The sequence below is a fragment of the Acanthisitta chloris genome, unplaced genomic scaffold (assembly GCF_000695815.1).
Source record: "Acanthisitta chloris isolate BGI_N310 unplaced genomic scaffold, ASM69581v1 scaffold429, whole genome shotgun sequence".
Classification (NCBI taxonomy): Eukaryota; Metazoa; Chordata; class Aves; order Passeriformes; family Acanthisittidae; genus Acanthisitta; species Acanthisitta chloris.
The window spans coordinates 85,068-98,160 of NW_008690598.1; the positions used below are offsets into that span (position 1 = coordinate 85,068).

Sequence of the window (13,093 nt, forward strand, 5' to 3'; positions counted from 1 at the left end):
CCACAGCTGAGTTGACAGCTACTGCTGGCTGAACAAGCCTGGTGGGAAGGTGAGCAGTCACGTGTAACTGCGTGAACTGTGTCGGCTCTGCATGCAGCATGAGTCACATTTGCACCACAGCAGAGCACAGCTCTCTGTGCTCCTGCATGATGAACACACACCACCAGCAGCCAGCAATAACAGCCAGGCCTCACAGCTGGGAATGGTAAGCAAACTCGGACACAAGAAAGGTGCAGATTTACAGCAGTTAATTGAAACTACTGAAATATTTGGCCAAGAATGAAAGAAGTTTTCCAGCACTGGAAATCCTTACAGTGACGAGACACTGTGTTTTCACTAGAGGTTTTATTACCAATAGAGAATTCCAGAAAAACATTTTGCCCAAGTTACACTGCAATAAGCCCTTCTGACTTATTAAAGAAAATCTCACTCACATCAAGAAGTAAGAAATACCTGCATAGAGTGTTTATATTATCAGAAATATTCTTGCCAGATTTACTGGGATTTAACATGGGATGTTGTCTGCTGCCCTAATGTTACAAACCCTGTCCAATGCCACTGCAACTGTTTTGGGGTAAAATAGGTGTCATAGAAGATTACTCAGGTGATGTCAAGAATCCCAGCATTACTTAAACCATAATACAGCATATTGGTAAATTTTTGGGCAAAGATTTATGTCAAGCCACATGAATGACAGAAATTATAATTAGACAAAATACAAAGGGAGAGTCTATATGCTGAAAAGATGCAAGAAGATGATCACAAGTAAAAATCTAGAGTCAACACTCCTACCAACATTCAATGGCACAGTTTGGAATTTACACTTCTTTTCTACATGATTTCCAATTATTTCTTTTTTTCTAATTCAATTGAAAGGAAACTGTGATACTCCGACATTTCCCAGAAAAGAAAGACATTAAAATTGCATGTTTTATAAATTCAAGATGAGCCTATACAAATTATTGTGCTTGAGAAACATGTCTAGTTACAATTCAGTTTGCTGCAAAACATTGTTGATAGATTGAGGTTTATGAGAGAACCAGTGGTAAGTCAAGATGACAAACATATTTGAAAGGTGACTGTATCTGTCACTGAAGAGAGGTGTCCTAGTACCTAGATATTTATACACTCAGATGACCTGCTTTTAACCTATTTAAAAATAATTAAGTAAATTCAGCAACAACTCTTAATTTTCAAAAGTGTTGTGCTTTCAGCTACCTCAGTCTCTTTGTTCAAACACAACTGCTACCTTGCTTAATAAAATTACAGTGTTTGCACAGACAGGAGAACTGACAGTGCCTCAAATATGCACAGTGTAGTTTTATGTGTAATAGGGTAACTCTCCTCTGCAGTGCATGTAATATTTATAGCATTATTATGGAGTGCTGTATTGAGGAGTGAGTAGCATTTCTGTATGAGAAGATGATTTGCACTAATAAATAAAATATATAGATCTGAGATATTACACTCAGAGCCTGATCCATAATACCAATTGTACCTCTTTATGAAGTGATCTCTCCAAAGCCAGTGATTACAGACAGGGAGCTGCTGTTGCATTATGCTAGAAGTGAAAATAGCTTGAAGCATGTATTCATCTTTTTAATACAAGTTTTATCACACAGATATTTCCATTAAATCTTGAAAATTCAAGCAAGCAAGGGTGGTTTGCAATGAAAGAAGATTACTATTTCCTTCAAAGGACACCACTTCTCCAGTCTTCATATTGAAAGAACAACTCTAAACATAAATGCTTCCATATACTTTGAGGCTAATAAGCCACAACATGGCTAAGGGTGAATTAAAGGTTTACCACCCACAATCACCTTCTCTGAAAATCCTTTGCATGGGGGATACAATGAATGTAACAAACTTTTGTGAAAACTACATTAGCCAGTTTGTTTTGTTATACCTAGCATAGAAAGGAAAGAAATTACAGACTAGAACAAACGTTGCCTTGAATTGAAAAAAACACGTTTTAAAGTATTCTGGGGCTGTAGGTGGGTTCATCTTTCAAGCTAGGAGATCATTTTGTGTCCATGAAGCAATAAACCAAGTACATTGTCTCCTTGTTAAAGCTGAAGAAGGTGACATTTATAGTTACAATAAATCACTATCTTCTGCTCCAGCACATTGCCAGCTCTCCAGCAGCCTCATCACCAATGTCCCAGGCTCCTTGGGAAAGCACTGGGTTGCTAGGCAGCTCAATGCATCCGTAGGTGATGCTTTGTGGGAATACCAACATCACAGAGCAATGACTCCAAAAGCAGAAAGCCATATAATGAAGCCTCCAATTTAACTTCACGTTTTATTAGGGATGCCTTCTTCAGTACTATGAGAATTAACTTAAGCATGTAGCAAGCCAACCTCTTGTTGTGATTTTAGGGCAAATCTGCTGCTACTGACTGTCAGCTCCTAACGAGTGCCCCACCACCAAACCAAATCGCCCTAATCATGTACCAGGCACATAACGTAGCGGCCTGTAAAATGTGTCACTGTCTTTTTTTTTCCAGAGGATGCTAAGGAAGCATCATGCTGGCACTTATTACACAGAGTGTCATGCTGAAATTACAATCATAATTTGTCTGCTTCATTTGCTACAAGTAGTGTGTTGGAGAGAGAATGCACAACCCTTCACTCTCATCTGTGCAGAACGGGCATGATGATCACTGCTTTAAAATACAAACCACAATGATTTCTAGAGTTACTGTTGTTTTGACTGCTACAATGACCATAAAAGTCATTGTATGCGGAGAGCTCATGAGCAGGGAAGACACAAAACACTCTGTTAGCCATTCTCCAACAATTTTAAAGGCAGATGCCTTCCCCAAACCTACCTTTTTCTTCTAAGAGCAAAAGACACAGCACTCTTTCTGAGCTACACTTTCCTTTCCTTGATGTCACCAGTGACTGATTCAGTAAACAGGCCTGCATCCAGACCACATTGAGGTGCTCAGCAACAAATACTTAATACTGCTGCCATAAGCACTTGGTACCAGCATGTTACAGATCATACATTGCAACTATAACCTTGTTCTTAACCACAGCTCTTGAAATGCTGCACAGCCCACCTCTAGATGCTTGAAAGACTGAAATATAGCAGTAGCCTGGCCCTAAGTCAGGTTAGGCCACTTGATTCCTTCATTAAAAACATCAGAAATGCTGTTTTCACTTAGACTGAACTGCAGACCACAAAGTACACTGTAATTATAAACACATGGAAACAAGGTCTCAGAACACCACTTACCCTCCTTTGAGCCAGGGTGGTTTTGATGGATCAGCTTCATCTTGGCCCTTAAGCGGGAGAACAGAAAAGAACAATATGAAATTAGTTTCTGAAAACACTAGAAAACGTATTCTGATTTTATGCTGAGGAAAGGGTAACAGACCACACTGCATGCAGGCAAATGCATACAGAAACTCGTTCAAGCACCTCCAGTGATGCCAGGATAAGTCATACAGACACAGACAGGCTATGCAATTTCATTGAACACCTAGGACTGGAACCTGAAGAGCCTGTTCAGTGCAACTCCATATTCAAAAGGCAGTCTCAAAGACCAACGTTTTCTTTTTTTCAAACTCAAAAACACGAGAGGTCCTGTTACTACAGGTCACCACTTTTTGTGAATGTGGTAATAATGAAGACGTTGTAAATTAAAAGCACTTGTATGAAACGCACAAATGACTGACCAACATGAACCTTTGTGCAAACACTTGTGAGCTTTGCTTATGCTCAAATGCAAAGACTCTTTGGACTCCTAAGCAGAGAGATCCCACTGCAGCTCCACTCATTTGTATGCAAGCATTTAATTTCCAACAGGTATGAAACAGGGGTCATCACTTGCAAGATGACTGCAAGTGAACTGCGATTTTATGGGATGATGGAAAACACCACAGAGGACAAATGTGAGCATTCACATTAATGAATTCGAACCATGTTCATATTACGAGTGTCCTTATAGAGTGATGTTTTGTTTCTCTGAAAATCTTCAGTGAACTGATTAGAAGCAAGAAGTGCTTGCAACATACCTGGAGGAAACAAAAGGTTCTGAACAAGGGGAAAATGGTTACCTGTAACTGGAAACCTCTTTGTTCCAGCTTACAGTCCATACATTCTCCTGAATTCCCTGAAAGAAACGTTGGTTTGAAACAGGAGTAAGCAAGACATGCTACTAATAGCTAACACTCCAATGTCAGATCTTCATGTCTGCCCGGAGTATAAAGAGGTTGCAACCTACACACTGTGGAAAACAAAGTATTTCCAGCCATGGGACTCACAATCTGAGAATCAACAAAGTAAAGGAGTATGAGTCAGGAAATAAGATCCAATTTTGTGCAAGATAAAAGAACACAGCCTCAAAAGAAAGCTTTTTTTTCCCCCCTGTCCTGTGCATTGGGTGAGCTGTTGTTCACAGGTGACAGTCAAAGTCTCCCAAGAAGAGCAGAAATAACCAGGGAAAACAAGGCTCTGTTTGAAGTCTAAACCAGAAGTCCGAACTTTGTGAGTCCTACAACTTCAGGGCTAGGCAGAGTTAAAGACTACATAATTTTTATTATTTTATGTTTAAACAGAATGAACAAGATGACCCACAGTCCAGCAGAGTGCACATTTCCCCTCAAGCAGAGCAGCACACCAGGCTCTAGGCTTCTGCAGGACAGACTGTGCTCTACACATTGCCACTCCAATCTGTGTTTCCAAAACTGTCAGCCTGAAACTGCATTTCTTCTGGGGGGGATCTAAACCAATTGCTGGTCAAGAGAGAATACTTCATGATGCAAATAGAACCAGATCCTTCTGAGCACACAGGGGAGGACATCTCTACCTTTACCTTTGACTGCCTGGAAGAGTTGTGGCTAGAAAGCAACACTAAAATGGACAGAGGTTTTATAATGGACTGAGCTTGACACTGGATAATGCAGCTGTGCTGAATGACAGAGAATGACAAACACAAATATGGCAACATTTACTGGATAAAGGAATTACGTTAATGAACATGTTTCAAATCATTTTACCTGAGAAACTCTAAGTATAAATGTCTGATATTTGAGACATCAACAGACCTCAAAACAGTACGTTCACTGTAGTCTGGTGACCACAAGAACATCAAGAATCTTTTTGGGAAAAAACAAAAGCCAACAGGAAAAGCTGTTACCTAGCTAAGCAGTAACCATTGCCTAAAGGCAACCATGAATCAACAGAGAATAGCCAGGAATGTGGATGCAGAGGAGAGCAGAAAGGGAAACAAGCCTCCATCATCTCCCAGATTTTGAGACAAGCCAAGTAAAAACTGCCAAATCCCAGATAAATTATACTTCTGCTCATTTATTTTAATTGCTTTTACCAAGCCTGTCAGACATGGAAGTAAAAAGAAAACAAGAGAAAGCGCTTCTCTAGGGCCAAGATTAAAAATCATCTGGGTACAACTGCATAAAACAAAATAAAGTGCTTTCAGTAAGTGACAAGATTGATGCAGGGCCGCGGAAGGTGATGGCTGCGTGGAAACAGTAGTTATCACCTGCTGGAAGCAACGTCAAGTGGTAATTTGCTCCATGCAGCCTTCTCCCTGACAAAATGTCAAGAGAAACAGCACACTGAGACTGTAGAAGAGCCATAGTCATACCCGCAGTTAAGGTGTGTGTGGGGATGAGGGAAATGTGATCTAGATTAGCATAGGATCATTATGGACTTCAACAGCTTGAAAGGCTCCTGAGCAAACATGAAGGAAAGAATTAACATGGAAGCAATTGAAAAACAGGAAAAAATATAACAGAGGCACACCAATTCTGAAAACTGTTTCACAAAGCAAGTATTTTTCTTTATACCGTAAAATGAACTAAAGTCTCATTTCAATAAAAAACTTTTGACACAATGCCATGTGACATTAATAAGACCGGATAAGCTGAGGAGATGGAGGGAGGTTTAAGGTGGATAAACAAGTGACTGTAACTGAGCCAGCCGTGAACAACACAAAGAGGAAGCTAGTGGGAGTAAGTAGGATCTGCTGATGAAATCTGCTGGTGACAAACACAGGAGAATTATTGATACAGAACTCTTTAAGTCCAGTGGAAAGAACTGATAGCAGTAAAGACTGAAACAATAGAAAATGAAACACAGTACAAATGGCAAGGTCAGAGTCCCAAAGCTTGCCATGAACTTTACTGCATACAATGGAGAAAAGCACAGGACAAGAGACTTGAGTTCTGAACATCACACTGACCATAAGCCCCTATGGTACAGATATGTAAGGAGGGAACATCATCCATACAGTATGTCCATTCAAATGTCTCCACAGAAGTAAAAGCATAAATACCTTTAGAGTCCTTCAGAAAGGCATATGAAACATTTTATATTCAATATCAAAGTAAAAAGAAATCACTAGAGAAAATGGCAAAAGTAGCTTAAGAATGTAAACACAATACTGTAGGAGGCGAACAAAACAGCTTGCTCAGTCTATCCTGTGTTTGTTCAATAGGCAGGAGAATAGGAGGACTGCAGCTAAACATAATCAGAGGATGAAAATTCAAAGGTGTCTCACCATGACAGTTCTGTAGTAGCCTTTCAAAAGGAGAAGCAGGCACCAAAGCTAACTAGTTTTAAAGGAGGAAATTGGGAGGTTTATATAGGTGGTAATGGCACAATATCACACAGTGGCAGAGGGCTGGCACTCACCAAGAAGTCATCCACAGTCCCTTCTTGCACTGACATAAGTAGTCAAAGAACAAGAGGCTACATTAGCTACAACTGTTGGCACAAGGGTTGACTCAATGAGTGCCAGTTAAAGAAAGTAATCCATAGCCTGCATCACTGTTGTGGGTAGGAACACTTCATATATTCCTCCTCATTTAAAGAATGCAATGGCAATGCTGCTCAGATAGATTTGCTGCTCATGGGGAGTTTCCCAACCTCTGAAGGCAGCACTTGCACCAGGACACAGCCGCACTACAGTAGCTGCTCTGGGACTCGTCATCAGTCATAGGCCTGCTTGAGTTCAGCCTAAGACAGCAGCTTGACTTGCTCAGAGCCCAGGCAAGCAGAGGAAATGTCAAGCAGGTGAGAAGAACACTGAAACAACTGTGAGAGTTTCTAGTGCTGTCCTTCCCAAAAACAAATGGGAGGGCACCCAGTCATCCATATGCTGCAAGCCACGGAAAGCATTTTCTGGCTTACACCTCTTCTCTACACAGTCCTGTCACTTCATCTTTTCTTGAAAGCAGACAGACCAGTGTGAATCTGAATTTTTATTTTTAAAAAAATCTCCAGTAAGCACATAAAGGAGCTCTTGAACAGTGGAGAACCAAAGGTAAACAAAACAGCCCATCACATCTTTACTTTTTTTTTTTTTTTTTAATTTCTGACACTGGTTTAGATCTGTTTTATTTCTGACACAGTTTTAGATCTACTGTCCAAAAATTACCTGTAGCTGGGAAACTGCTTGTTACCATTAGTACTGCAGTATACTCACTCACAGTAAAGCATGCTGCAAACAGTTGCTGAAAGGTCTTCTCCAAGTACTTGAAGTTTCTTATCAACAAAGAGCCAGTTAGCAAAACAATGCCAGTGACAGAGCAGCATAAATTTAAGGCCTTGGATTTAAGGCAACAGACATGATCATTAAGGCACAGTATTCAGTCATATGGAAAGCAAAGTTTGGTGAAGCCTAAAAAGGAAGCTAATGGGACTTTTGCTTACTCAGGAAAAGCAGCAGCTAGGCTTACTAGAATTTGAGAAGTTATTTAACCAAGCTGCAATTATTAAATTTCACAATTTCTCTTACACACAAGAGGATGTTTTAATGGACAGAACAAACAAGTCCATAAAATGAACAAAGGCATTAAAATAAACGATTAAATAAAGACCCACCAAGTCTGGAGTAGCACGTGGAAAAGGAAGAACATCCCCAGATCTGTTAGCCCTCCATATAAATCCATCTCTTCACATAAAAGACTTCCTAACAATATCACTTTCCCTCACATTTAAATACTGTGTCTAGCATATTATCCTCTTAAGATAAAAAACAGATATAAAACATGGAAAGCTGCTTTATGCTTTCATATTCAAACAGGTTTAAAAAATCAATTACTTTTTATTTATTTTGAAAATCATCCTAACTTGTCTTCAAATACCATGCTTTATTATTAAACCTCTAACCCCTAAGTTTAGATGTAGGTTAATCAGAATCAGACTAAAACAAGGAGCAACTGTTTCAGCATCCAAATTAAAGTTCTGATCATGCCTGATTAGAGCATTTCTTCAGGGTATTAGCAGAGTCAGACTGAATTAAATCTGCCCAATTAAACAAGTCAGTCTTGTGGTTCAATGTCTTCATTGACTCAAGTATGCTACATTTTACATGGAATCCAAAGCTGCAACAAATTATTATAAATTCATTTTGTATTCTGCAACAGCATCACTTTAAATAACAACTGAAGAGCCCCAAAGGAAGTTCCTTCCAGTTGATGTATCATTCAGTACCATGTTTCCAGCTGACAGGTGAGCAGCTTAAAGGACACTGCAGTGATTTTGTGCTGGAGTCAGAAGAGGACAAAATATAACACCAATATTTGATACCAGACATCTCTGCATTTCTGAAAAATCATTAATGGACAGATATTTACCAGCTGTGATGAAATCAATCTGCTCATACATGAGACAATAGAGCTTAGGAATGCAAATTCAACAAACTCAATTGATGAGATCTGCACGGAGGCTCAAAAGCCGTGCAACATCCAGCCTACTCCAAGAAAGCCGATTTAGCCTCATTCATACAGCTAAGGGAGAGGGAGAAGCACAGTAGGCACTGAATCCACACGGCACAGATTCAAGAAAATAAAACAGTTGAGGATCCAAAAGCCAGTAATTTCTCTATATGAGGTACAGTTGCAAACACAACTGTTGACAAAACACACCAGTCGACAAAATAACTCTGCAGATCCCCTCAGGAGGAAAGAGTTACCTGTTGCCCACAGGGTAATAAGCAGAGTGGTAACCAGTCCATGAGTGGAGAGGCAATAACTGTAGGCATTAAGGGAAAAGTCCTGCCCTTCCTGTAGGACACAGAGCCCTGCTCAAAGCAAAGTGCAGCCTGTAGCTAGCTAAAAAGGGATGGAATCTGCAGCAGACACCTTCCAGCATCCAGTCCTGCTTAATCTCAGTATTACAGTCCATAGAGGTATTTTTGACTTTAATTGATACAAGGGTAGGAACCAGACAGAGATGAAATGAAATAATATAATTGAAGAAAAATGAAGAAACCTTTGGTTTAAATAAGATTCATAAAGAGGAAAACTGGAAAAGAAAACATACAACTTGTACTCTGCTAATGTGGTGCCTGTGCACATTACACACACCCACAGAGCCAAAGGGAGGATCACTCTGAGCATTCATGTTTTCCTCTTTGTACAAGGTAATACGCACTGAACAGACTCTTAACTCATACACAGTATTAACAATGCCTCTGACAACCATAACATGCTAAACTGAGTATTGGCGCCTCAGCAGGAGCAATTGGCTACATGAAGACACGGCATGCACACACAGGGGTTTCAGAAAGAGATGCTGGTTACAAGGGACAACATGTACAACCTGGAGCTCTCCTCTACCTCCTTCTGTGAAGAAAAAAAGGAGAAGGAGAGGAACAAAAGTTAACAGACCAGATTTCTGCCATGAGCTCTGTAAAACGATTTCAGAAATTGGGTAAAAGTTTGCCACAAGTTGATAAAACATTTGTGCAGCAGAGTTTTCCCATGTGCTACCTGGGACATACACCAGTCAATTAATCTCTACCAATCAACCCAAAGTTAAGCTAATCAAATTTCACCCATAACTGCACAGGAATTACAACATATGCTTTTAAGAGCTCTTTTTAGAGTTACAGTTCCTGCTTTATTAACTCAAGAATTTTAAGTAATCTTAATACAGAATTAGAGCTGCTCTTTATCATACAGGAAAGAAAACCTCTATTTGTTATAGAGAGGAACTAATTTGTTCCCCTTTTCTCCCAGACTGCACCCCCTGCCTGCATTTGAAGCAGCCTCCTTGCTTCCCTCCTCAAACCCTTGTACATTTTGCCCAGTATGAGGAAACATAGTTCCTACAGAGCACATCTTGCTTTTGCGAATACCATAATGCAGAGATATTTTCTGGTTTTATACATCTAGGCAATTTTCCTCTGAGAAAAAAAAAATCCAGAAGCCTCCTACACTAAATCTCATGTTTATGGATAGGCAATTTCGAAGCTAGTAAAGTTACATGAGAGTCATACTCAAAACTTCCGGTACAGACATGATATTTTTAAGTCTTCCAATCAGATAATTCTCTATCTGCATGGAAGAATCATATTACTCATTTGCATATGAAAGATGGAGGGGAAGGAATATCTTCATGGCAACAGGAGACACTCAAATTGGTTTAAAAGCAAAAATAGTTTTTGAAGTTACTGTCTATATGGGTGTAATTACAGACATGCAATCACTAAGACAGGAAAACAGAGAAGCTATTTTAACTCAATTGCTAAGGAGAAGTCAAATTACTTTACCAAATGAAGTGCTGGATTGTAGCTAAAATAAAAATCCTACTTTCCACCTTAAGACATGCCTGCATGGATGCTCATTAGGGAAGAAAGCCTCCAGACCACCCTGCAGGCTTCTCCTTTGGAGCTACTGGAGGAGATACCACAAGCAGCAGGATACTGCTGTCTTCCACACAACAGCCAGTGCGGCAGAATCGTCATGTTTTGACAGTCAGCTCTGCACAGACCTGCTGACCCAAAGCTGAGGAAACCTGGGGTCCATCTCAGACTCAGACAGAAACATGTTTTGTTGGGCACAGACACTTCTGATTGTTCCCCTCTAAATTTTCTATACTATCTTCCTGCCTGTCCTGTTTGATTAAACAAAACCTCACCTAGACAGACAATTCTACTTCAAGTCCTCTGGTTTTTGTCATTCTTTTTTCCAGAGTCACCCAAGCCCTTCCAACTCAAGCCCAATCTCTCCTGACTTGGTCCCTGGGGTTGTTTCAGTGTCCTCCAGGCATATACCTCAGATATCCCTCATTCCTTGTTTTTAATTCCTTTGTATTCCTTCCTGATGTCTCCTGTGGAGTCTTGGAGTGCAGAAGGTGCAGAAGACCTGGGATCATGTCCCCTCTCAGGTCTGCCATGGCTCTCAGTCACGTCAAGCAGGGAAACCCTGCTTTTAGCCCCCGGCTGGAAAACACTGAGGACAGATGGAGTCTCTGGCAGCGCAACAGCTCAACAGTAGCAAGCTACCAGTGAGCATATGCAAACTACACATTTTTCAAAAGCATATTCACTTCGCTCATTTGGGGTTGATTTTCCACAGAAAATTCCTTGACACAGACTAGCACTGCCAAATTTTAAGACCTCAGGGCACTAGAGCTTCTCAAATATAGGTCAAGCTTATTTCTGTGCAAACACAAAGCAATAAAACTTGCATTAGGCTCCTTTCTGAAAAAAACAAAACCCAACAATGCAAAAAACCCAACAAAACATTTTGGCTTAAATTCCATACGTATCATTGATTTCTGAACCCCATCAGTTTAAGGTTGTTAGTGACAGTTTCAGGCCAAATATAAAATTCAGCAAAGATCTGAAAAACTGCACATGAAGATTTCAAATCTTGTGTCTCATTACACTTTCATCACTGGTGACGAACTTGGTTACACCCTGATTCACAGAATTCCTTCACCAGTCCACTTTTAAGTAATCACCTTACATCTCCAAAAATATCTACCATTTCAAGGCTTTTTTTAAAACAAATTCAAACTACCTTCATCTTCACTTAGGCTTTCTTTTCTTGCTTTTTCTCAAACTGGAATGTTAAAAGCTTGCTCAGATTTTCAGGGGATATTTTATTTTTTCTCTTTTGACTTGAAGTTTAACACTACAATTATTTACATGCATCTGCCAACTTCCAAACTGTTCTAGTAATTTGCATCTGTGTACAACTATAAATAATTTAAACCTTTATGCTAGTGCATCATCTCTGATTCACCAAAACACACAGATTTACCAACACCTTCAAAGTTATCATCCATTCCTTTGCTGCAGGCTGCTGCCAGACATGTCTAATAAAATACCTTGAACTGAACTTTCAAGCAGGCAGGAGTAACACAGTAGTTCAGGTTCAGAACCAAAAAAACTGGGTTTTCAGTGGACCTGACACAGGAACTAAAAACCCTATTAAGAATAAATTACATATTTAAAGTAAGACATAAACACTCATCTACAGCCAGGAAAAAAAAAACCCAAACAAACAAGATTTAATTGCATTCCAAGTATCATAGTTTTTCCAAAGTAAAGATATAAAAGCTTGGCTCAAACTTACTCGGAGTACAGCAAAGCAGGACATAAAACAGCAGCTTCACTTTATTGAAAAATGCATGCCAAAGCAACATTATTTCAGAGAGTTACAGAACCACAAAATGTTTTGGGTTGGAAGGGACCTTTAAGATCACCTAGTTCCAACTCCAAAACAGCTTCTCTGAGGATCTGGGCTGCTTTGCTACCTGACATCTCCTCTGGGTCTTTTTTCCCAAGGTCTCTCCCTTTTCTCATCCCTTATCCAGTGCCTTCCACTACCCTTGATGTCCTTGACTCTTCCTGTCTGTCAGAGCACATTTCCCACACCATTTCATTGCAGACTTCTTTTTATCACTTCAATTGCCAAATCTACCACATAGATCTGCATTTATTTGAGTGCCACACAAGCACCAACTCTTTGTCGCATCATCAGATGATGTTTAGAAGAACTGAATCAGGAAGGCTCAGGGATGCCAATTCACCCTGGAGCCAGATCTAAGGTACAAAGTCCAGCTCTGTTTGTCCTCAACTGTTTTGGCCACTTCTTACCTTGTGAACATGCCTGTAGTGCTCCAATACTGCTGAGATGAGCAGCTTTCTCGCATACTCAGAAACAGGTAATTTCAATACTTTTGCTGCACTTTGGCAAATACTAATCCAAACCACTGTCTGTTCCCTCAGGTCCTACAATTAGGACATATATCCAGGACAAACATTACCAAAAATCATTTTTTTAAATCTATCTGTGCCACACCTCCTAACCAATCCTACTC

General features: G+C 40.0%; 1 protein-coding gene across 1 annotated transcript in view; it reads right to left on the reverse strand.

Annotated features, from left to right (window-relative positions):
- LOC103809045 (protein unc-13 homolog B-like) overlaps positions 1-13,093 on the reverse strand; it is a gene marked incomplete at its 5' end in the record, with an annotated part of 147,181 nt that overhangs the window by 83,606 nt on the left and 50,482 nt on the right. Inside the window, one exon of the mRNA XM_009081856.1 lies at positions 3,245-3,291. Coding sequence (XP_009080104.1) covers positions 3,245-3,291 — 47 coding nt within the window. The remainder of the gene's footprint in view (positions 1-3,244; positions 3,292-13,093) is intronic.